The 27,288-nt window shown below is 34.4% G+C and overlaps 1 protein-coding gene across 2 annotated transcripts in view; it reads right to left on the reverse strand.

The window, feature by feature from the left end:
* LOC136028933 (pecanex-like protein 1) overlaps window positions 1–27,288 on the reverse strand; it is a gene marked incomplete at its 3' end in the record, with an annotated part of 90,201 nt that overhangs the window by 19,311 nt on the left and 43,602 nt on the right. For both annotated transcript variants that reach the window (XM_065706913.1, XM_065706914.1), the window contains 3 exon segments: window positions 5,016–7,291; window positions 12,258–12,471; window positions 18,647–18,886. In XM_065706913.1, the coding sequence (XP_065562985.1) occupies window positions 5,016–7,291; window positions 12,258–12,471; window positions 18,647–18,886 (2,730 nt within the window).

The following is a 27,288-nucleotide window of genomic DNA, read 5'->3' on the forward strand; positions in this document are numbered from 1 at the left end:
TTGCAATAGAAGCTGTAGTAGTAGTAGTAAATGTAGCAGTAACAATAGTATCAGCAGTAGTGTGCACACATTGCCTTTTGGTAAGATGATCTTCCTATTTAAGCATTCTCCAAAAGTTAAAACTTAATATCCAAATGAATTCTTGAGATACACTATTTTGACAGTGTGCGTGCACATAGTGTCTCTTGATTTAGTTCAAATTTACCCTCAATATTGTAAATGGAGTAGTGTGGTAGCTAGTGGTAGTTGTAGTAGAATTGGTAGCATGTATCTCTTTATTATTCCCTGAATCTTCCAAATTAATACACTCAGATATTCCTGCGTTAAACCCTTTTGACAATCCGTATGCACACAATCTGTTTTGATTTAGCTCAACACTCCCCTCAACATTCCCTGAAAGGCTCACCTGAATGCCCTTCGTCTTCTTGGAAAGTAAAGCTCAAACTAGCATACCTTTTTGAAAAACATATTTTATGTGTAAACAATGAACAAATTGCCTAACTTTACAGCCCTTGTCCTGAAGACTGTGGGGAGGTCGACATCCTCAAAGACATAATTACTGGACCTTTCAACAACGTTGAACAAAATAAGTTTAAAAAAGTTTCGATCGAATTTGTTATGGGGAAAGATAGGCTTGGGAGGCAGCTGATTGTCCTCAATTCCCTTTTGACTCTTAAAAAGGGCACTAAAACTTCTATCTTCAAATCAAATGAGCTTCATCCAATCCAAAGTTTATACGACCATCCATTCCATAAAAACCTTATATGCCCCATGGTATAATTTAAAACCCTTGTCATTAGGGTCTGGTAGATTATGTCAACCTAGAGACATTATTATATGAATTTTAGACTATTGGTAACATAATGGCTATCTCACAATTTCAATTAAATGCGTTTTAGGAAGAGGGTGTCGGGGGAAGGGGGATTAATTGCTCTCCATCTTGTTTGACTCTCAAAAGGGAACTAGAACTATACATTTCCAATCAAAAAAGCCTCCTCTAAAGTTCGAACAACCACCCCTTCCAAAAAACCGTATATGCCCTCAGGACATAACTTACAACCCTTACCCCCAGACTATTGGGAATTCTGTCAACCCCAAAGGCTTTATTATATGATCTTTGGACTATTTTTGAGCAATTGGCTATTTCAAATTGGATGTACTTATGGAAAATACGAAATTGGGGGGGGGGGGGCTTCCCCTGATCAATTTGACTCTTAAAAAGGGCACTAAAACCTATGACTACCAATCCAACAAACCCCCTTTTGACTATTACGAGGGCGCTAGCCCTTTCAATTTCAAACCGAATGAGCCTTTTTTGAAGTTTCTACGACAACAATTGGCCATCACAAAGTTTCTACCAGATGCACTTTGGGAAAATACGAGGTATGTGGGGCGGGGTATCCACCCTCCGATCATTTAGAATCTTGAAAAGGTTACTAGAACTTCTGATTACCAATCCAATGAGATTCGTCATAAGTTGATAGCACCCATCTTTCTATAAAAAAAACCCTTATACGCCACCCGGGCATAACTTATAACCCTTGCCTTGAGGGTTAAGGGGGGGGGGTTGTCATCCTCACAGACATAATTTTAGGACTTTTCGACTACACTGAACAAAAAGGCCATCTCAAAATTTTGACTGGATGTGTTTGGGGAAATAGTGGGCATGGGAGGGGGGTTAGTTTCTCTCCAATCACTTTTGAATATTAAAAAGGGAACTAGCACTTTCAATTTCAAATAGAATGAGCCCTCTTCGAAGTTTCCTCTTCGAAGAATGAGCCCTCATAGAAAACAACAAACAAACAAAATAAACAAATAATACATTGTGCCCACATCGCTCTTTAGTTAGGCAGCGCTATTGCGCTGCCCATGATTTACTTTTTAGGTTTTAGCATGAAAACAAGATATTGAGCAGAACTTCCAAAAACAAATATATCAGCGTCATAAATATTCGATGAGGTTCAATCTAGGAAAAATTACTAGTTCAAAAGCTGACGTAAAACACGCCCTTATTGAACAGAAACGGCTGCTTTTAGCATGAAAGCTCTAAGTCAGTCCAGCAATTTTCATAATTCTACGATTTTAATTACGAGTATATTACTGAAATACATAGATACAAGGTATTACGAGAAATCCATGTACTACGCGAGATGAAGGACATTCACCTTTCTCTGGTAAATTGTGGATTTGTTCAGAAAACTTTGTAATGTTCTGAAATACTCTACCAGGAAACCCTGGAAAGAAATACTACAGGGCTTCTAATGTTGGCATACAAGAAAAAGCACAAGGAGCTTTTGAACTTCATTGTTACTTTTGGTCTCTTACAAACTGATATGTTTATCGGTATAAGGCAAAGATAAGTAACGAATCTTTTACTCTTTAACGTAGACGCATTAGAAATTCAAAAGTAACATCGCCACTGACAGTATAGCGTTATCCAAAAAAAGTACAAAATTCAAAACAAACTAAGTATGGAATTCAATTTCAAATTATCAAAATTTTGCTGTACTTAAAGATCCAAGTTTCTTAGAATTCCATTTAAATTTTCAGAAAATCAGTTGGTTCTTTTGTTTTCTAAGTCTGTTTCGTTATTAGGAAATGCCATTAGGTATTTCTTGAAGTTTTAGTATTTTAACCTAAAGCTTAGGAAAAATTAAAAAACTTTAGGAAATAGCTAAAGCTAATTTAATCTGTGCCCTAATTGCCAAGCAAAAGATTAGTCTTCAGAGTGAGTATTTTCTCTTTGGTCGAATGAAAAGCAAAAAGACATAAGCACATACGTTTACCTAGATAAGATGCAAGTGCTATTATATGTGTTGCGGAGCAACACTACTGCTTTCGTAGTTTTTTTTTTTTTTTTTTTTTTTTTTTCACCGTGATCAGCGACCTGTAGCTCCGAAGTGGTAAGAGTTAAAAATTTGAGATTTTTCAGAGGGAAGGGAAACGTGAAACAGAGTAAAAAAGTTCCAGAGAAGTTCCTAAAATTTCTAACAGTTTTCCATAAAAAAAAATAAAACCGTTTTTTTCTTAGAAACTGTGCGTTCGATGTTTGGCGTCAAGTTAAGACGACCCAAGCTTCGGAAATAACCTTGTTAGAAATACAGTTATGCTGAACTCATGTAGAACTTTCATTTGTCTCTTCGAGAACCGGAGCACAAAATTTCGTAGCTCTTACAGATTTCCCGGAAATAATTCCGGAAAAGTCCATCTCGTTCCGATTTTTTTTGGAATTTTCTCAAATTTTCGATTTTGATGTTTCTTATATTTTTGTCGAGTAGTGCTATGAAAAGTATGCAAGAAGAAGTGAAGTGTTCTATATACCAAGTTGCTTCGTTCTCTAAGAAATAATTTCCGAAGTTTCGACGTTCTAGAGGTAACTTCTGTTCTGAACCAGCTAGAATTTTTTTTTTCCCAACGCGGTTCGACAGGTCTCGATCTCCTAATAACTGGAGCTTACAATAGTTTCTCCGAAATAAAATTCCTTCTTTGGGTTTTTCTATTTGGAAGTTTTGTCATGCCCTCGGGGCAATTTAAATTTTTTGGTGAATTTGGTTTGTTTTATATTTTCCTAGTTTAGACCATCAAAAGTTAAGCAGAAAACTATAAGACATTATTTCCGTATCTCTTTCAGATTTCCCGGAAATAATTCCCGAAATGTGCGTCTCGAAACATAATACTTCGAATTGGCGTCAAGTTAAGACGGCCCTAGTTTCGGAAGTAAACGTTTTAGAGATAAAATAATTATGAACTCATATAGAACTTTTATTGATGTTTTCGAGAACTGAAGCATGAAATTCCGTAGCTCTTACAGATTTCCCGGAAATAATTCCGGAAAAGTCAATCTCGTTCCGATTTTTTGAAATTTTCTTAAATTTTCGATTTTGATGTCTATTTTATTTTTATCGAGTAGTGCTATGAAAGTTATGCAAGAAGAAGTGAAGTGTTCTTTATACCAAGTTGCTTCGTTCTCTTAGAAATAATTTCCGAAGTTTCGACGTTCTAGAGGTAACTTCGGTTCTGGGCCAGCTAGAATTTTTTTTTTCTCGTTTATTTCTGGACCAGCTAAACATTTTACCAAACTCAGTTTAGTAGGAGCTCGAAATAAAACCATATCAAAGATGCTTCAAGATAACAATCGAAGCCGCATTAGAAAAATGTCCTCTGAAGGACATATGGAGACTGTTGCTCCGCAACTGTGTCCCGTAGGGCACTGTTGCACGTGTTGCTCCGCAACTGTGCCCTAAGGAACAGGGCACAGTTGCTGCAACACTTCCCGTTGCACAGGCAACGGAGGTCTAGTTAGGTTATGAGAATTAGGTTCTACATTTTTCTGGGTTACTTATTTTTACAATCATATGTGATTGTTTTGGAATCTCAACTGAAATAGATCCTCGTGTACCCAGGTACTCGTTACCAAAAAATTTACCAATTCCATTCCCAATGCTTAAAAAATAAAAATAAAAAAAAGACCTGAAATTACAGAAATAGATTTCAATAAATTTATTTGTATTTATACTGACATAAATTTGTGTCTTAAAGGACTTTATAGATTCATTTTGATAGTTAATAAGCTATGCGTGAAAACTCGTATATAATCGAAAAAAAAATCAACATACGAAGCCCTGGATGTCACCATGTTTGTTAAGGTGTAATAATGAGAGGGATCTGCTTAATGGATTTCTTAATGAAAATGATCTAATTTGTCCAAGTCTAATTAGGTCATCGAAAGTCCTAATTGGCCTTTCAACAGTCCATGTGAAGTCAAAATATTTTTCATTATTTTAATCTCTGTTTCAGCAGAAATTGCCACTTAGTCATTCTAGTCACTTACTCAAATCAAATTTTCTCCATCCCCCCTACTAAGAGAAGGAGAGTGAGAGGACTCCCCTTAGAAAAATGTCTCATGGCCCTTATTTCTACACTGCAACACTGCAATTTCTAACACTATTGAGAAACTGTCATTCATTTAGAAAGTTTTTCTATTTAATATAAAAGTTGTCAAAAGAATATCTTACCTAAAAGCAAATCACCGGCTAAAGTATCTTGAAGCGATCGTGTCAATTGCTCATAAAATATGCCATTCAAATTGTTGTCATCACTTCCAAGATTTCTTTCAAGTTGAGAAACTAGCTTCGTATTTGAACTATCTATCCGTTTAGTGTTATAATCACGCTCCCAGAATTTGATGGGCCTTGGATACGAAGTCAAAAATATGGCAGAACCAAGAAAAGGACTCAGAGGAGATGACACAATACTTGAAACTACAGCTTGTGCAAGCAGCATAGCAGAATGGGGCACACTAATCGGTTGAGCAAAGGCATGGAATGCTGAGCCCCAAGAAATTTGCCATGGGGCAACATAAGTAGTCACAAATTGAATTTTTAACAACATTTCACTCACTTTTTGATATACGGATAGTAGGACACAGTAGTCAACCAAAAAAGTTTCACTTCGTTCAGCCAAATCATATTTGAACAGCATAACAGCAAATAGCACGACAATATAACTATGTGACGGATTGCACAATGTGCTTCTCACACATTTCACAGCGCATACGACAACAATAAGTGTTCCAATATGAACTCCATATTTTTCAATGATTGTATTCGAATCTCTTGTGAAGGCACATAAAAAGAGTACTACATAAACAATATTTTTTTCAAAGAAACCAATCCAGGCATAAAATCTTTCAAACCACATTAGCTTTGCCATTTCAAATACTTCAAATCGCTCATACTCATTGGGTCTCAGGAAAGGGTGAGCAAAACAGGACCAGGGTAGCTTTTTTCTAGCTTGAGGTATTAGATAATGCAACACAAATCCCAAAACTACACTGATACTCCATAGAATATCAGTGAGAGGTCGTTGCAACACAGTGAATACTGTACTAACATGCACTGCAAAAACAAATATTCCAATAAGAATACAGATGATTATGTCCGATTTTAAGCGTTTTAAAACAGTAGTTCTTAGTTTTGCTGGTAATGGATCCACAAAATCACTACTATGAACAGCCTCTTTGGTTTTTCTAGTCAAATTTATGAGTACACTTGGGTCACTTGAGTAACGAGAAAAGTGATAACATGTAGAAACTAAAATTCCACAGAAGATAGAAAATAAAACATGTTGTGTTCTTTCTGGTTGAATCAGACCAACATAAGCAAAACTGTACAAAAACGCCACAAGAAGAATACTACGCAATATTGCATAGATAGAGCTAAGGAGTCCAGTGACAGCACTTCCTCCAAACAAATGAATATCAATCTGCTCCAAAATGTACACTAGGAAGGTACTTATTTGAGGCAAAACTCCAAGAGTGAAAATAATCGGAAATAAAAGTATCAAAAGAAGAACAAAGTCTCTAATATTCATCCATAGTTTCACATTACTTGTATCAATTCCATAGACTAAAAACTTCGACATAGCTGGGTTTTTTTGTAAATAAATATCAAAAAGTATGACTAATCCACTAAATAAACAAAAAAATGTAGGACGAGAAAATGCTACCAAACGATTAAAACCATGAGTAGGGGAAGCCGCATCCGGCTGCACAGATTTGAATAAGCTATACTGACAACCTCCAATAACCACACAAAGGAGAAACGCCGTAAAATCATGACATAGATTTCGGCTGAGTAGTATTGCCCCCAAAATTGCAGTAATTACGGCAAGTAGAACTGAAACTAGAAGTTCTATCACACTCCAGTTCCGATCTAAAAGTGAGAGTAGCTGAAGGCGGTCATACCGAATCTTCAAATATCTTTTCAACATCTTAAGTTTATAATATCGTTTTACTTTGGGGACAGTTACCTCCTCTATCTTATCGTGTTCCTCATGAGACGCAATAGCTGCAGGTAGTGAATTAAGCATGGCGTGAAGCGTTAGAGGGTGGAAATAATCTGGTGAAGCACTAGGTAAAATTCCATCATTTGCTGGTGCTAAATGATCTCGTCCTCTACTGCGTGGTCCATAAGTCCTTATTCTATTTCTAACAAATCGGACACTTGGATTATCGGTAAGAAGAACACTAGCACTTCCAAAACTAAGTGAGCTATTTCCAGGGGATGTAAATGTGCGTTCGGATCTTAGATTTGAGAATATTTGTGACACTGTTGTACCGTCATTGAGGTTACCCACTACCCATGGACGTCCAAGAGGTGGTAAGGGTAAAGGACCAATTTGAGTCAACTGGTCCGATCCTGATTTTGATTCAATGTTGTATACATTCCAAGGAAGAGCTGACTGGCTAGAGTTTTCAGGACTCTCTTCATGGGTGCTCGACTCACCTTGGCTGTGAATAAAGAATGGCGTTATCTGATGATTCGAGGTACAAATTTAAGCAACAAAAAAAGAGGGCACTACAGCTAAATTAAATCTTGATGTGCACATATCGTCATGTTTAAGCACTTAGAAACCGTGAGTGGATTCTGAAAATTTTGTTCAAAGTGAAATATCTGAGGAGACTCCCTTTTACCAATAAAAAAAAAAACTTTCCTTTCATTTGTCTAGCAAGAGGGTGGAATCCTACTAAAAAAAAACATTCATTTCCTATGGCAAAGGTTTTCAACCAGGATTATTGATGTTCCTTTGGGGCATGAAAGGGGCATGTTTTAGGGGCAGTGCTCTACCTTTCGCAGTACTTCTTAATTCCTGATAAATGAATAAGATGGATAATGTATTTATCTATAAAAAATAACCATTACAAGCCCAAGTGAGCTGATTCCGTATTTAAAAGTAAAGAAAAAAATAACAGCAAAAACAAAAATTAGCTTGAAAAAAAAAATCCGGGGACGGGTGTGCAATTGACTTTTTTAATAAATGATGTTGATTATGTGGAACGAAAGACGAATGGGAATGTATTCAACAATCAGTTATGAACTGTAATGGTCTTCCCAGGATGAATTTTATGAACTGTGCTTCTATCTTCCCAGGTTAAATTTTCTGAAGTGCTTCCATTTTCACAGGATAAATTCTAACATTCAACTGCAAACAGAGCTATGAATATATTGTGCATTCATTTTATAACTGCTATTTATAGAGGCCGTACCAAATAACCTATTTTCGGCTCCATTTCTAGCACTGATACACACAAATTAAGGACAAAATTATCATGTAAAAAAACAAGCAAAAAATCTATAGTAATCTGGCGTTTGGACAGGTTCTTTTGGGAGACAATGGAGATTGGTTGATATATGGACAAAGATAGCATAAAATAGCAAAATTTAAATCTTAGCGAAATCAGAAGTATCAGCTTAAAGTAATCAACTCCTATGAGGAGGATAGATCTACAACTGTTAATCCTACGTGTGGACAGGTTCTTTTGGGAGAGGATGGAGATTGGTTGATATATGGGCCAATACAGCATAAAATAGCAAAATTTTAAATCTTAGCGAAATCAGAAGCATCAACTTAAAATCATCAACTCCTATTAGGAGGACAGATCTATAACTCCTCTTCCTAACCCTGAGATCCCATATAAAATCTCGAAAAACAGACAATCAATCAATATTTATTAATTCAAATTAAAAATACACAAAAACAATATCATGCCCCAACAGAGAGCATTATGCCCCAGCAGACAAGATCATGTGAATCCAAGAAAATAGATGGAAAAAACTATATCAGACAGGAAAAACTCGATCTTGCTCTGGACGCACCTAAAATCAATTATCAAAAAGGTGATATTGATGTATGTATGATCCACAAATAATGACAGATTGGAAAACTGTATCCCAAAGTTAATCTTCACATTAGTAAATCGTTGTTTATAATGTTTTTATCTATTTTTCGTTTTTAATTCTATAATTTTTATTTATTTTATAGTTTTTAGAAATTGATTAGCAATGATTTTTTAAATCTTTTCTCTTCCCGCAGAGACAAAAACATGCGAGCATAATCGAGCTCAAATGAAACATCTACGTTAAGTTATGCTAAATATGGTTCGAGCCATGGGCCGTTTGGAAAACTAAAAATCTGGGTAGTATGTTTCTCACAGAAACTGTCTAAGGAAACTTTTAGAAAGACATATTTATCATTTGGTCTTGTTTAGTTAAATTCAAACGTTTGTTACGATAAAGAAGCGGTGTAAATAAATGTGAAACTAACAAGGGAATACCACTAGCTAAAAAGTTGAGAACAATAATCTTTTCTTTAAGCTAAGTAACTGCTTCGATAGGTTGATAGACCTATTTTTACCAAAAATTTAATTCATTCTCAGCCGCGTCTGGACTTGGGCTTACTTGGAACGTTACATATTGGAGTCTATCGAGATTCAACTCTTTATTTTCCTCATACAGGATGTGGGATGAGATCTGGCTTTTCCGACTAGGTGAGGATTTTTGAGTACAAAAAATTCCGCCAAAATTTGTGTTCATTCTCAGTCACGTCTGGACTTGAGCTTATTTGGAAAGGTACGTTACGTATCTATCGAGATTCAACTCTTTATTTTCCTCATACAGGATTTGGGATTAGATCTGGCTTTCTCGACTAGAAAAGGATTTTTGAGCACAAAAAATTGCACCCAAAATTTAGTTCATTCTAAGTCAAGTTTGGACTTGAGCTTACTTGGAAAGTTACGTGACGTGTCTATCGAGATTAAATTCTTTAATTTCCTCATACAAAATTTTGGATCAGATCTGGCTTTTCCGACTAAAAAAGATTTTTGAGTGCCAAAAATTGTACTCAAAATTCTAGGAAATTTCAGATATCAAAAAAATTTTGGACGGCTAATTGAATTCTTTTTTTTTATAGTGCAACACATCCTAAAAATCTCTGTTCCTTTAAAATCAGTTTTCAAACGTACATATTCAACTAGCAGTTGAGAAGAATAGGTTTGTTCTATAGATAGATTTGTTTAAAAGGATAAATTTTAAACTAACCAAAATTGATAGAATGAATTGTATATTAAGCAAGAAAAACTAAACTGATTGTTTAGAAATATGTACTGATGTGTTCTCCATCATGTGTTTTTTGCATTTATCTTTTTGAATTTTTCACTCTTTTCTCTATTTCTTCTTTCTCTCACTCTCCCTTTCTTTAAAGACAAATCTATAAATTTAACTGTGTTTTATTCTTTCTACATATTTAGAACTAAAAAAAGTCAAGTTATCGAACAAAGTCCAAATGTGCTATTCTTTCAAACTTTTAAACACTAATTTTTTGAAAAGCCTACCAATAGGCATGCGGAAGGATTGGGAGATTTTCTTCTGAAGTGCCACGAACTATCTCAGATTAAACGATTGTTTTTGGAGTCGTTGTGGTGTCAAAAACGCCATTAAAATTATGGGGAATATTACGCTGATGACGATAGAGATAAGACGTAAACGTCAAAATAGAAGTGCATTAGTGTGTGGTATCGATTTTAATGGGGTTGTAGTTAAAAGTTTGTAGTCACGGGTTTTGTATCTGGCCCTCGAGTTTTTAATACAAAATAATATTGTTATTATTATTAAGCCACTAGGTATGAGTCTGTCAAGATACTACGGTCTTCTGCATACGACATTGTAAAGTTTTAGAAAGGATTAAGTGAGAATTCATTAAAAGTAAGCATATTCTGATTCTGACAAGCACGGAGAAAAAATTTCAGGTAAGGAGATAGAAATCGATATGTAGGGTAAGGAGTAATTTCAGGTAATTCAGGTAATTTCAGGTAAGTAAGGTAATTTCAGGTTAGGAGATTGAGAACGATAGGTATGGTAAGGAATAATTTCAGGTAATTCAGGTAAGCAAGGTAATTTTAGATAAGGAGATAGGGAACGATAGGCAAGGTAAGGAGTAATTTCAAATAATTCAGGTAATTTCAGGTAATTCAGAAGAACGATAGCAAATGCCCAAAGCCGTCGTGGGAAAAGGGGGGTAGCATAGTAGCAATACTATTTGCAGTTTCCATGGCTTGGTTAAATTTATTGTCAGATTTTGAAATTTTCTGGCAGATTTGGTAGCTTTTGAAATTCTGTCAAATTCTGCAGCTGGAATCCTTGGAATTTTTTCTATACCTGGCCTAAAGTCTAATAAACTATAGACGTATTCAAACCACTATTTAACAACCGAGTGTGAGGCGAACCACTGGAAAGTTAGAATTGCTGATAAGAACAGAAAGTAGAAAAAAGTCACCTTTTTTGACAGACCTGTTTCTGTTCTGTTCTGTTCTTTTTTTTTAATCTGTTTATTCCATTGCTTTGACGAAACAGAAAGTGATAAGATTATCTAAACAAAATGATAGAATTAGAATTTCTGTATTTAAGGGTGTCTTTGAGATAGGATTAGAAAATAATGTAGATTGTCAATCTATGTGAAAGAAATTCCTCCTTCTCATCTACTCTTAATTTTTAAGAAAGACTATAAAAAGATTATGACACAAAACTATCACTGATTGAAAACTAAACTTCAATTTTCGAATTTTTGCCAAAAATTTCATCAAAGTCTAAGGAGAAAAGCTAAAAAATTAGCGAATATTCCTACAATTAAGACGCGGCAAAATTGTGTTAATTGAGAAACGAAATCAACTAATAAAAAAAAAATCTGAAGAAAAGTAAAGAAAAATTTTGAGACCTAAAACGAACAAAAATAAAGAAACCTCGAACATAAAAGTCAGAAACTTTTTAACATAAAGTTAGAAGTCCTGATAGATGACCAAACAAAGAAATAAAATTATCTGATGAAGAGGAGAGTATCACTAGAAAACAAATAATTTGGGGCTATATCTCTGCATTGATCTTCTGATTATCAATAAAATATATATATGGAAATCGATCATTCAATACCATTTTCTCATCTGAGATACTTGGCTTTCCCCAAAACTGAAACTTGTGATCGTAAATCAATATCCAAACTGCATAATGAACATTCTAAGGTCTTTGACTACTTGGTTCTTACCGTGAGACATTAAAAACAGCTAAATAAACGATCAAATTCCATCTTCCCTTTTCTCACAAAAAAATTATAAAAATGTACATACTCGATTCCCTTTTCTCACAAAAAAATTATAAAAATGTACATACTCGCTTCCCTTTTCTCACAAAAAAATTATAAAAGTGTACATACTCGCTTCCCTTTTCTCACAAAAAATTATAAAAATGTGCATACTCGCTTCCCTTTTCTCACAAAAAAATTTATAAAAATGTACATACTCGCTTCCCTTTTCTCACAAAAAAATTATAAAAATGTACATACTCGCTTCCCTTTTCTCATAAAAAAATTATAAAAATGTACATACTCGCTTCCCTTTTCTCACAAAAAAATTATAAAAATGTACATACTCGCTGATATGTCGTGGACGACTCCTGAAGGGACGTGGTGTTGGTGTTCTGGACCTAAGAATTACTGAATAATCCTCTTGCGATTGTGGTACCTTTGCATTGCTCCTTGTTGGCGACCAGGGATATAGATTTGAACTAGAATCCCCTGTTGAGGATGGACCAGCCACATCTGACTCGTTTGAACGACTTTTTAAACATATAATCTGACTTTTGTCTGAAAGAAAAATAAAACTTAAGAGTTTCGTCATTCGACGGCGAAACCAACAAATACAAAGTTGAAAAACTATGAAGTATTTATGGATATCCGTGATTTACACCTAAGATAAGAAATGAAATTTGGCTAAAGGATGACAATGAAGCGACGAATTATTCAACATAATCATAAAAAAAAGAAGTCAGGCCAAGAACAAAGTGCAACAGAAGTGATTTTTGCACCAGAATAATCAAGAAAAATCTGGAGAATAACACAGTAAACTTCACAAAAATCCAAAACCATGGACGTCCTAAGATTTAAAGGCACGAATTTTATCTCAAAGTAAAAAAAAAATAGATACTTCAGTTTTGAATGGGCTTTTAAGGGTACTTTACTATGTGTTTGCACCTCCTCAGAATGCATATCAGCTTTGCAAATCTTTGAGACTTCAGTTTCACCAAAAAAAAAAACAAAACAAAAACAAAACAAAAAAAACATAAATAGATTGGGTTTCAATTCGTCCCCTCTAAAACTGAGCTTCTTGTCTACAATTCGTCTCAACAACCTTCCGTTACTATCAATGTTGGCCCAGAAACTATTTCTATATCGTCCTCTATGAATTATTTAGGTCTACCATTTGGATCAAATGTTAAAAATAATAAAAAAAAAAAAACTCGCTATCTCGACTTAAAAAGAAAAGCTTAGAAAATCGCAATGCTCAATGAATCGCTTGCTCAAGTTAAAGGCCAGTTGCACAAAATAATCCGGGGCAGACTTAACACCGTTTGTTTTTGCACTACATGTCTTTTTCTTGGTCCCTTTGAGAGGTTTTTCACAATATCTGAGAGGAAGAAAATTAGATCTTTTATTTTTCCGTTTTTGAAAATATCTTCTGCAATTGCGGCTCTGGACTCGCAACCGGTACATTTCGAGTAAATGTAATCTACTCAAATATCTACCCATGGATACGCCATATCAACGGGTAGATATGGCGTTTTCGATATTTCCTCAAAAATGGACAAGCCTGTGGATAGGTTCCACAAGCATCGAGAAAATACTGTCGACTTTCCACTTAATTGACTAGCTTAAGGCAGGACGGGCTCTCAAGGAATCTTCCTATAGCTCCCATGTTAAACATTTGGAGTTTGCCTGACTTTGCTGAATTAGTGATTTTGGGGGGTTTTATTTTAACAGATAGAAAAAAATCTGTTGAATATTTTGATCTAATCAAACCTTAAAGCCAACAATTCTTTTTATAATTCCAAAATAATTATAAAACCTGTTTCGGGTTTGCATTCTAGATTGCTACACTTGACACTGTTGTTGTGGGGTATAAAAAAATAAAGCAAAAATATTATATTCAACAATCAGAAACTTATTTCTATAATATATACTTGCTGGCTGCAGTCCCGTGAAATACTTTACTTATTTGGGTTCTGAAGTCCAAATCCCCCTCAAAAGACTGAATGCAGCTGTAATCGGAGCGCGTGAGAATGTATAAATTAGACTAAAGGCCTAACCACTCGAATTATTCAGGAGCGATTCAATGAAATATTAGATAGTTGTAACCGGTTTAAACAGTCTGGAGAATAAGTAGCGTGCAGACACCAAACTGCCGGTTAATAAATAAATAAATAAATAAATATATATATATATATATATATATATATATATATATATATATATATATATATATATATATATATATATATAATATATACACAAAAATAATTTTGCATAAATAATTACAAGCAGAGTTGCTAAGGATAACTTGCACCTAATCGTAATTTTGAGTAAGAAACCCTTAAGTACAACCTTCTCATGTTTGTTTAGTTGAAGCGACAAAGAAAACTGACACCTTTGTCTTTGACCGAGTTGCCGCCTCTGAAAAAGAGCTGACAAGAGATTAAAATGCTTGGACTTCGGCTAGGCCTTATTTGTAGTATGAAAGTAGTTGAGATGCTGTTTTTTTCTTTTGTGAGTTTGTCTTGTTTATTGTTTCCATTTTATTTTATTTTGCTGTATATTTGTACTCCTCTATGTGCATTTTATGTATGTAAAGAGGGTTTAAATATGTTATTATTGTAAATACAAATTCTGCGGAAAAAGCCAAAATATGTTTACTCTTCTTCTATTTTTGAATGTTTTTTTTATACCTAATCTTACCTAATGAGTAACACAAATTTAGACCTGGAAGACCTTAAGACCTCAAATTCACGTAGCAAAAACTTATTGGAAAGCCTAAAATTGAGCCAAAAGTCTTAAAAATGTCAAAAAACGATTCAAACGTTCTGCAATGTTCACATTCCCTTCTTCGAAAGTTTTTGAATGCTTTTTATCACTAACCCTAACTAATAAGTAACACAAATTTAGACATGGAAGACCTCAAGACTTCAAATTCACGGAGCCGAAAACTTCTTGGGTAGCCTCAAATTGAACCAAAAGTCTAAAAAAATGTCAAAAAACGATTCAAACGTTCTGTAATGTTCACATTCTCAACATGTTTTGAAAATGTCTCTTTAAAACTATTTTTATCACTAATTGATACACCGGTCCTAGCTTTAACTGGGAAAACACAGACTGGTGGCTACTTTATTTTGATTTCTTTTCTTTAAACAATCAATCAACGGATTCGACTGTTTTCTCAGCAATGTTGTACTTGACACTTATTAAACCAATGGTTTGTTATAGCAGCCTCGTCAGTACCTAATGCATCAGCTCATTTTATGTTCATCTTTATATAAATATAACAACCACTAATAATAATCCTGGAACAATAATATATATTCATGTTTTGTAAACGTTTTTGCCGGATTTTCAAACGTCTAAATTTTAGAAAAGATATGGTATAGTGAAGATGTTAAAAGTAGAATAGCCATGGCCAAGGGTATTTTTCCCATGCTTGAAAAGTTTGGAAATATAGGAAGATAAGTCTGCAAACCGAAGTTAGAATATTAGAAGCTACAGTGATGAGAGTGGTCAAGTATGATTTTGAAGCAAGGGGTACTCCGAAAAAGGAGGGAAGATTTGCTAGATGTTTTCCAGAGAAATTGCCAACAGAATGTATTAGGTACCCAACTGACTAACCGTATCTCAAATAGTAGCCTATACGAAAAGTGTGGTTCAACCCCGCTTTCTAGGGCTATAATAAGGAAAAGGTTGAAATGACTAGGGCAGTTTCTGGGGATAAAAGATGAAAGATTGCCCTTTCCGGCCAACTGTCAAGGGCCAAATGAAAAGCAGGTGCTCTCCGGTTGGGGTGATAGGAGGTCTCAAGGAAAGATTTAAGTGATACGGTAGCTTTCTGGGAGGTTTTTAAGAAAAAGCCTTTTAATAGATTAAGATGCAGGAGGAGTGTGCACAGTTGTGTTGGCCTCAGGCGGCTTAGGCAGCAGCAAGTTGTTAGTATCAGCAGTATACAGTATAGTCTACCAAGAACATTTTGTGAGTAGCTTAAAGGAGATGCAGAGTTTAAATAGCTTTATATCTTTACTCAACAACTGAAACGTCGACTCGACGCCCTATGCGCCAACAATGGCTCAGGAGGATCTAAATCCTTTTTTTATATTTTGACTATATTTGAGTTTGCTTCCCGATTGCCGTTGTGACAATAGACTGTAGACATTGTTAAGCGGAAACGGTCAAGTCATGTATCCTGAAAATTTTCTTGAAAAAGAAACTCCTTGAAACATCTATCTAAAAAAGTCCCAGTGCATAAATGCAGTTTAGTCACTGCATAAACACGAAGATTTAAGTTATTTATTTGAAGCCTGATTTCACTAAGCCTCATTGTCCTAAATTTAATACATAGAGAGTAAAAAAAAAAATCTTATAAACGACAATAATAAAAAAAGCGTTCCGTTAACGTTATGTTTCATGACATAATTTTTATGGGAGAGGAAAATGCATAAATTCAAGCTAAAAATTCAAATGTATTTTGTTTTCAGTAATGTGCATCTGAAGAGTTTACATACATCTGTACGCCTCTTTTTTTATGGCGTGTTTGGGGAGATTTGGTACCTTTTCCCCTGTTGATGAGTTGAATAACTAAATAAAATTTGGATTTTTTTTTTTTTTTTTGGTTGAGGAGTCTGGAAAGGTGAGTTACCAATTGTTTTGTATTTTATTTTTGAGGGTAGTTTGAAATAAAAATTAAAGATTTTGGTTTAAATTTATATAACTGGAATATTAGTAGAGGTACAATTAATTTAAATGTCTGTTAAGTGTTTTTGTTCCCGACTCTGTCAAATTCTCTCTCTGTCGGGAATTTAACATATTGAGTAAACATGGTATTGATAATAAAACCTTGAACCTGGAACCTTGTAGATTTTAATTGTACTTTTTGTTCGTTATGGGCTTCATTTCTTTATTACTTGTGATCTATGATGGTTTTACGTTGGAAAAATTATTGATTTTATTTGTATTCATCTTTTGTTTAATGTAGTTCTCTACCTTTCTTTGAAAAAATTTTTGTGGGAAATTTTCTTACATTATTTTTAATTAATTCTTAAAAAAAAAGACTCAAAAAACCTTTGGCTAATTTTTGTTACTACTAATAAGAAGCAAGGAGGCTTCTTGTCTAAGAAAACATTCATATATAAGGAAGGTGTCTTAGCATAGTAAAAATACAACTTTTAACTAAAACTTATAAAATTTTAAGTACAAATCTGTTTTAAGTACAAACGTATTTGTATTCTGAGCACAATTTGCCAAGTATTTCTGTATTTTCAAGTATTCAAGAATTTCTGTGTATTCATTTTGGATAAAAAAAAACAATATAAATGTCTATATATTTTTTAAAAAAAAAAGAAAAGGAATAATCGATAGGGCTCGGATATAGTTCAATTTCTAATGAGAAACTGCTAAATAGTAGCACACTTAAGAGAGAGGATAGTTTTTTAAAATGCAAAGACCAACTGACTAATACAAAAAACTAACCGCATACAACGTTGCCAAGTCTAGGTTACAGTTCAGCTAACAACACAGAGCCATATTGCATTATGTTTCATTCCTAAAGACTTATATTATGAGAAACTAGTTACAGACAAAAAAAAAAGAAAAAAAAAGGATAAATAACTCCCAGGTTTAAAGTCCATCCGCTTGAACAAGAGAGACATTTTTAATTGCTTGAAAACATGGAAAAATTTCAATGTAATGCCCATCTCTTTTACTTTTGAAAGAGTTGTGATTGAAGAAAGGAGAAGGAAAATTCAATGATTCAGAAGATGTATTGTTTCCAAATTTGCAAATTTCAATAGCGTAAAAAACTTTACTTATAAATGCGTTTGCAGTTTATAGTCTTTGCAATTAGTTTAATCTCAGTTCAGTGCCTTACAGAAGAAAGAAAAGAAAACATTATGGAACTGTAATATTATGTAAATATTAAGCACAAAATACAAAGGTACCCTTTTCGACTGTTTCCTCTAGCAAGAAATAGTCAATACATTTCAAATAAGAGGAAGCGCCTAAATATATCGATAATCCTATCCAACACTGGAATAAACGGATTAATCTAGAGTTCGTCTTGTGTTCATCTTTTGTTCATAATTACAGGCATGGTTACCATGCCCAGATGGTGTTTTGAAACAAAATTCTTTATAACTATCCCATATTTTTTCAATTATGGTCCTTTAATTTTCAAAAAGATATTCAAACTATAAAACTTTACTATTTCTTTTAGCTGTAGTCACGTAAGAGAAATATTAATTTCTTGCCATTTTAGATAATAATTTTCGAAACCCCCAAGCATTACTTCCACATAGAAACTTTCCTTCAGTAGGAAAAGAAGAGTCGTAGATGAAAAGCTCTTTCTCGTGGTGCCAGCTTTGTGGCAAGCACTCTAAAACGTCCAGTTTGAACTCAACACATCTGTATTTCTCTAAATCCCTTTTGATACGTCTTTTTATACAAATTAATTTTAATTCGTTAAAGCTTTTGATGACATCCAATATCACTTGGATTATCTTCTTCTTCAACTTTCACAAGGAGTAATTACAGGTGAATTAAACGGTTGATCTAGCATATAGTTGAATAAAGTAGCGTGTAAATTCAGCTAGTATATTTCTAGCTGCTGGCTGTCAATCTCATTTTTGCAATTATCATCACATGGCACCAATTGTATTACCCAGGGCCAAAAATGGCGGATAGAAGAAGCGCAAAGATTGAAAAAACATCAAAAAAACAATACACAACTTACTTAGAGTGTCTCTCAGCTTTTCTAATTCTTTTTCACAACCTTCAATTGAATCTCGCGATAAAATGTCAATTATTAACTTCTCTAGTTCTGATCGACATCCTCCATGCTCAGAATTTGGACGAAATTCTGCTTGAGGTGCAATTAATAAGGGACTTTTAGGATCTTCATCGAGTTCAGAGTCTTCTGACAGCGAATGCCATACTTCATTTGATTGTTCCGTACTATTGGCTGTCGGGATGGCTACAAAAAAAAAAAAAAACAACAACTACAAAACAGAAGACTGAAAAGTCCTCAGTCTGTATTTGGTTTTGAATTCTTCTTCTCTGTCAGCACAAATCTTTCATATAAGTTAATGTACCAGTTACCAGCGCCTAATACATGTTTATGACTTTAAATAAAGATAATTTAATTTAGTCTTCTAAAATTCAAGAAATATATGCCATCGTCAAGTATAGGCCTACTTAATGGAGATTAAAAAAAAAATCTACCTAAACGATATCAGCCTCTAATTATCATCATCATAATTCTCTGAAAACGATCCTCAGCAGCCACAGAGTTAAGCTCTAATTCTCTTCACCACTAAGCAGATGCCCCCAGCGAATATAGAAAAGCATCCATAAGAAAGCACATTTGAAATGGTAGCCTGTCAACGACGGGTACATTACCTTAGTTTATATTCTAGTAATTTTGTTTTAGATCTCCCACTCCCCCCCCCCAAAAAAAAACAACATACACACACAAAACAATCTTTCTACAAAAAAAAACATTGGCACTCAAGCGACCTGAACTTAAGACGACTGGAAAGGATAATGGACGAATAAACTGAACAAAATATATCATGGATGCAGCAACAGCTGCAATCTAGTAAAAGACGAACCATGGCCCATAGTAACCAAAAATTGAAAACTCATAAAAAAAATGGTTGGTGAGAAAAATTGTCATCTCTAGCTGATTCAGGAATGGTAACTATTATCTAAAATAGTCTTATATGCAACATGTTATTTTGAAAATATATTTAAAGAAATTTCCAAAAATTATCTGAGAACCCTAAAAAATGGTGTTGGCCAGAATAAAACTATATCATTGGAATTACCATGGCCAAAAACCCCATTCTCAAAAATTACAGTATGATTACTCAAAAAACAAGTATGATTACTTTTTACATTGGTAGCATTGATGTCTCTCCTTTTTTTTTTATCTCTGCTGTTTTTATTTTTAGCTATGGCTATTCGAAAGTTACAGTTTCAAACAGTTCGTGGTAGCGAACTGTAGTAAGGAGCGACCCGGCTCGATAGTAAACGGTTTTTCCCCTCCGCAATCCCTCACTCTTTACGCTAAAGTTTTTAATTGTTTTAAAAATTAGAATTGTGGCAAAGAGTCAAACTTTAGCGTAAAGAGCGAGGGATTGCGGAGGGGAAAACCCGTTTCATATACGGAGTAATTTCTGTTCGTTTTAAGTTTTAATGTCGCTCCTTACTTTCAGTTAAAAAAACTAGTTTTTTTTCATTTAATTCATTTCAATCCAACACCATTTTTGTAGAATCTCAGATTATTATTTGGACTTCCCCATAAATTTTTTTTCGTAACAAACTTTTATTACTACGATCAAGCGAAATAATAGTTCCCACGTCTGAATAAGCTTCAAATGAGCATTCTTCCTGACTCGACAGTGTATTTCACAAAGGAATTTTTTTTTATTTTCGGTTAATATAGGCTAGAGCTCGTTCTTTACTAGGGTGCGTAAAACTTACTGACAAATTATGGTTGCAGCATTAACCATAGTTTTGAAGCTTTTGGCGCAGTTTTGCAAGGTTGTAACATTCGCCACAGCTTTGAAGTTAAAAAAAAATTTTCACCGTATCTTTAATTCCTAACAAAAAATATATTCGTACAGACAGGTCATCATTAACCGTTGGAAAATATTAAATGCATTTTCTTAGTGTTTTCCTTTTCTGTTAAATCCACGCTTTAACCATAATGTCTTTTGAATTATATTTCACAGAAAAAGTCCAAAAATGAAGTTTTCGCCTTGTCTAATACCCCTATATAGGACTTACCGTCCCTTGGCTTACACAACAAGGACATTCTATTGCCTGGAAAAACAGGAAAAGTGGCTTCAACCATGATAATCTGTATCGACAGCATCTTTTTTTATTTCCGTTTTTTTTTTCCACAGTTAGCGGGGCACTGGAACATCATAGGGAACTATTTAATGGCTTATTTTAAAGGAACTCAAAAATTTTAAAAGATGCTTTTATTATGTTAACTTTTAGTTATTATATTCTTTGGTTTCTTCTTTCCTAGTTTCCACAAATTTTAATAACTATCATATTGATGTTCACATTTTAATTGAGCTATACAGATCCTTTATATAATTAAGGTTAACGACAAAAATAGTTACCATTCGTGAATCACGTCCAGTGCTATAACTACAAAATGTTCGCACATTATTATGACGTTTTAGACACCACAAACTGAATGGTACATTCATATTAGAAGTTGCCACAGTAGAGTGGAGAAAGCCTCTCTTTCGGTGTTGAAGATTTCGAGTTTAACTCACTCTGTGGCAACAAAAGTTTAATAAAGAGGACATAGTCTTTCGCAAAAGCATGCCCAGATGGTAATTTGGATTTTTTTTTATAACTATCCAATATTTATTCAATTACGGTCTGATTTTCAAAGAAATATGTAAACTATCAAACTTCACTATTTCTTTTAGCTGTAGTCGTGTAATAGAGATATTAATTTCTTGCCATTTTAAATAATAACTTTCAAAACCCTCAAGTATTACTTCCACAAAGAAACTTTCCTTCAGTAGGAAAAGAAGAGTCGTAGATGAAAAGCTCTTTCTCGTGGTGGCAGCTTTTGGGCAAACACTCTACAACGTCCAGTTCGAACTCAACACATCTGTATTTCTCTACATCCCTTTTGATAAGTCTTATTATACAAATTAATTTTAATTCGTGAAAGCTTTTGATGACATCCAGTATTGCTTGGATATCATCTTCTTCTTCAATTTTCACAAGGAGTAATTACAGGTGACTGTGGATATATTCTTGTTTCTTTAGTACCGTTGGCCATGATTTTGTTTTTATCCTGGCCAGTACTCTAGGAAGTGCTTCAGACTAGTACGATTTTCCTATTTGTTCTTTGATGAAACGTCATTTTCGAGGGATTTCCGGCTTTTCTTTGAAATTACCATAAAAGTTTTTGCAATATACTTTTAATTTTAAGGTTAAACGAAATAATAGTTACCATTCCTGAATCCATGTTAGATGGCAATTTTTTCTCATCTAAAAGTTTTATTGAAACGTGTTTTTTTCAATTTTTGGTTGCTAAGGGCTGTAGTTCACCTTATACTAGTTTGCAGCAACCATGATTATGGTAGCTTGTCAATATATAAGCGTATTACATCCTCATGAACATGATGATTTATTTTAGTATTTCACAAACTACGGACTAAAGTTTGTCCTTTACTTTAACTATCTCTATAACCCTGATCCCCATGGGACTTGCATAATCCCCATTTATATAGTGGTCTTTTATGTAATCCTAGTTAATACTGCAACCCAGATTTTTACTATGGAACGTGATCGTCTCTTACTAGGTTGCTAGCTACCACTGCAACACAAATTACAAACAGGAAAAATCCTATGGTTTTTCCTTAGTTGGAAAAGTAAGAGGCAGTCCTCAGTATGGCACTGTACCCCAGTAAAATAACTGTTCGAAAGATGCTTGTATTATCTGAACTTCTAGTTACTACTTGCCGTGGTTTGTTCTTTACAACGTTTCAGCTATATCTAATAGAACTTACACACATCTCCATTTATAATGAGCCATTTTTTGTAATCTTTTTGCCAATTGCGAAAGGGTTTAAATAAATCAATTTCCTTTCAAATGAGCCATTAACCAGCGTTCAATGATGTTCCAGTGCCCTGCTAGCTATGGAGAAATATCGGTATAAAGATGCCTTTGATGCAGAATATCGTAATTCAAGCAAATTTTCTTGTTTTTCAAGCCAAGGGACGGTAAGTTTCCTATATAGGGGTTTTAAACAAGACGTTTCTAATAGCATGCTTTTTTTGATCTGACACTATTTTTAGGAGTTATGGGCTATTGCATTTTGTGATATTGGATGTGATCATCTCTAACTAGGTTGCTAGCTATCGCTAAAACCCGGATTCAAGCCAATATATTTTCCTGGTAATTCAAGCCAAGGGACAGTAAGTTTCTTATATAGGCGTCTCGAAAGGTGGTTCTACTAGTATACTTCTTGTTTTGATCTGACACTACATTTACGAGTTATTCAATTAAAAAAAAAGTTTTTCAACTGATAGTAAGGAGCAGCATTAAAACTTAAAACGAACAGAAATTATTACGTATATGAGGGGCTTCGTCCGCTAGTCAATACCTCACTCTTCACGCTGAAGTTCAAATTATGTTCCAGTTCTTCAAGAATGACCCCTGAATCACAAAGGCCGATAAATTAAAATAGATAGCTCTTTTGGAAGTACTGAAAAAAACTGGTTATTCAAGCCAAGGGACAGTAAGTTTCCTATATAGGCGTCTCGAAAGGTGGTTCTACTAGTGTACTTTCTTAAGTAAGTACTTTCTAGTAAGTTTCTTATATAGGCGTCTCGAAAGGTGGTTCTACTAGTGTACTTCTTGTTTTGATCTGACACTGCATTTACGAGTTATTAAATTAAAAAAAAAAAAAAGTTTTTCAACTGATAGTAAGGAGTAGCATTAAAACTTAAAACGACAAGAAATTATTACGTGTATGAGGGGGTTCGTCCGCTAGTCAATACCTCACTCTTCACGCTGAAGTTCAAATTACGAAAATAAAACAGTTCAAAATAGGGATGAAACCTTTTTATTGACAGTGAGCAGATATAAAATTTAACTGGATATTTCGAACACATACAGGTAATAGATTTTCAAAAAAGTTTTACTGCTGATGATGAACACTGTATATGTGTTCGAAATATCCAGTTAAATTTTATATCTGTTCACTGTCAATAAAAAGGCTTCATCTCTATTTTGAACTGTTTTGCTTTCATCATGGAAAGGCAGTGTGGTCTTCGAAGTTATCTACGAAGTTCAAATTATGTTCCAATTCTTCAAGAATGACCCCTGTATCACAAAGGCCGTTTAATTAAAATAGATAACTCTTTTGGAAGTACTAAAAAAACTTTAGCTTAAAGAGCGAGGTATTGACAAGGAGGTGAACCGTCTCATATAGGTAGTAATTTCTGTTCGTTTTCAGTTTTAATATTGCTCCTTATTTTTAGTTGAAAAAACTAGTTTTTTATATTTAATTTTTGATCGTTTTTAAATAATGCAGTGAAATCCGGCACCCCTTCATTAAGATGCCCCTTTCCCCATGAGAACGTCCTCCCTGGAAAGATCCTCCTATCTTATCCCCTCCCAAGACCCCCCCTCCCCTACCAGGAAGAAACCCTCCCGAAAACGTCTGTATACTTCTTAACAGCCAATACTACATGTAAACAATGGGCAAAGTTCATAACTTGCAGCCCTTCCCACAGGAGTTGTGGGGGATTAAGTCATCCTCAAAGACACAGCTGTTAGATTTTCGACTATGCTGAACAAAATGACAATCTAAAAATTTTGATCGGGTGACTTTTTAAAAAACTGAGCGTGGGAGGGGTCTAGCTATCCTTCAATTTTTTGGTCACTTAAAAGGGCACTAAAACTTTTAATTTCTATTCAAATGAGCCCTCTCGCGATGTTCTAGGATCACTGGATCGATAATATCATTCCTAAAAAAAAGAAAAAGAAAAAACAAATAAACACGTATCCGTGATCTTTCTCCTGGCAAAAAACAAAAATTCCACATTTTTGACAAGAGGAGCTTGAAACCGCTATATAAGGGGTTTCCTCATGCGCCGGCTCTGATGGTGTCGTTTTCATTAAGATTCTATGACTTGTAGGGGGTGCTACCCATTTTTTCGAAAAAAGGCAAACTATTCCAGACTCGAAACTGTTGATGGGTAAGACTAAACTTGATGAAACTTGCATATTTGAAATCAACATAAAAATCAAATTCTATTGATGTGTCTATTGGTATCACAATTTCTTTTTTTTACAGTTTTGGTTACTATTGACCCGGGCTGCTCCTTACTTACAGTTCATTACTACGAACTGTTTGATGGAGCATTGTATTTCTTAGTATTGGACGTGATTGTCTCTTACTAGGTTGCTAGCTACCATTGCAACCCAGATTAACTATACTGATCCTCTATATAATAACTTTCAATGGGCTATAGTTTGTTCTATATGATTTATAGAACATGGTATAATTTTACCATGAGAAGTGCTCGTTGAGAACAAGCTGCCACTACAGCCCAGATTTTCAAAAAAAAAAAAAAAATACAAACAGGGAAAAACCTATGGCTTTTTCTTATTTGAAATATTAAGAGACAAACCTCGGAGAATTTGGCAGCTAAGTTCAATATATGCCATTGTTTGTTCTTTAATAGGTTTCAGCTGTCTCTACAGCCATGGTACCAATGAAACTTACATAATCCCCGTTTTTAATTAACTATACCAATACTCTGTATAATAAATTGCTATGGGCTATAAATAGTTCTTTAATGTAAGTGGAGATGTGTATAAAAATGACGTCACTCGCATAAGTATTTCTTCCCAAAATTAAGGCTCTTAACGAATTTTCTCAAATTTTTGACCTGTCTAGAACGTTTTTTACGCCAGAATATCCCAGGGGGCAAATCTTCCCGAAACATATGGAGCCGTTTTCGAGAAACAATACATTTATAAATACATACGTCCACAATTATTGCTCACATATAAAGACAGTATAATGAACTATATCGATCCTTTATGTAATTATGCAAGATGACAAATTGCTTTGGACAGACAAGGGAAAAGGCGTGGAATAAGAAATAACAACAATCAAATTGAATTTCAAAAGAAAGTGGTGCGGTACCAAATCTTTGGTCGGAAAACAAAGCAAAACCTCGAAGGAATGAAGTACCAAATCTGCAAACCAAAGCTGCAGCACCAAATCTTTGGTTGGAAGACAAAGCAAAACCTCAATGGAATGAAGGAACGTGTTAGTACAAAGTGTGGCAGCCTGTGAATGATAAAAAGGAAGGGGGGAATGAAATATACGTCAAAATTACTTAATTTAAATGAAATTTATGACATTCATCCTAGAAAAAGACGCATTATTTTAGCATCTTTCACGATTCACAGGAGGGAGACGATGAATCCACGCCTGAAATTCTGAATCACTCTTGAATGGAATGAAGATATTTTGGTTCTGTGAAGGATAAGCAGGAGAGAGGAATTGAATTCATGTCAAAAAAAAATTATGCAAGTGACGTCACATCTACATATATTTAAAGAGAGAAAAAATACACCTTTTTTCCCCAGGGGTGGTTGTATCGCTTTTAGTTTCTATGACGTGCTGTCGGTATAGCAGCAAAACAGATATTGCATATATTATGTTTGTGCGACCCTATTATTTCCTTTTTTCTAAGTGCACTTTTTTTTTGTCTCTCGAAATATATCAATTATTTACCCATTTGATCATGCTCTAAAATGTATCTCCTAGAAGTAAGCCCATTTGTCTTTTATCTGTTATTGAGTATAATTGGATCAAAAACAAGAGCACTAAAAAGGAAGAGAAGGAATTTAAATCATGGAAGTGAGACACATGTTGAATAAAACAATAGTTCTTTTAATGGAATTGTCAATTGTCTTGATGAGCTATAAAGGATTGATGGTAGTCACCAATTGTAAAAGCCTATTTAGTGTTGTTGCAACTGGAAGTATGGAGCCAACTATCCATCGTGGTGATATACTCTTCTTATCAAATCATGAAGAACAAATAAGAGTAGGTGAAATAGTAGCTTTCGAAATCAAAGGGAATGATTCTCCTATTGTACATAGGGTTATAAGTGTCCATGAAAGGGAAAATGGTACTACAAAATTTTTGACAAAAGGCGACAATAATAAACGCGATGACTTTACTGGAGAAATTTACGATCCTGGACAGGCTTGGTTACAAAGAGATGACGTAATTGGTCAGGTCAAGGGTATTATCCCTTATTGTGGAATGCCACTGTTAATTTTTAAACAGTATCCAATATTAAGCTATCTTTCCATTGGCCTTGTCCTAATCCTTGAAACTAAATATTCAAACAGTTTTTGGTAAGGAACTGTAAGTAGGGAGCGACGACCGAATCTCTGAAAAACATAATAACGGATACCAAAAGATATAAAAAAGAATTAGATTATTACTTATTATGCTGATTCCAAATATATAATTTTAATTCAGTTTAATATCACCCATCAAAGGCTACAAGCCTGAGAAAAGTTGCCTGATTTTCGATAAAGGGGGGAAACGGAGACCAGCTGTACCTGGAACAAAAAATCTTCTTTTGGGTAGTATAGCTTGAGTCCTGATAAAGCTATCCAGACACCTTAAAGACAAACCGACAACCTGAGCATTCTAGTTTCACGTGCAATTTTTACCATTTTTTAGCAAATTTCTTTTTTTGAAACTTGCAAAATTCTCGAGTCAGTAATTTTGTCCAAGTTATCTTGGACAGCTAACTGGGACATAATGTTGGGGTTAACTGTGACACAAAATTATC

This window comes from Artemia franciscana, chromosome 7 (genome assembly GCF_032884065.1).
Source record: "Artemia franciscana chromosome 7, ASM3288406v1, whole genome shotgun sequence".
Classification (NCBI taxonomy): Eukaryota; Metazoa; Arthropoda; class Branchiopoda; order Anostraca; family Artemiidae; genus Artemia; species Artemia franciscana.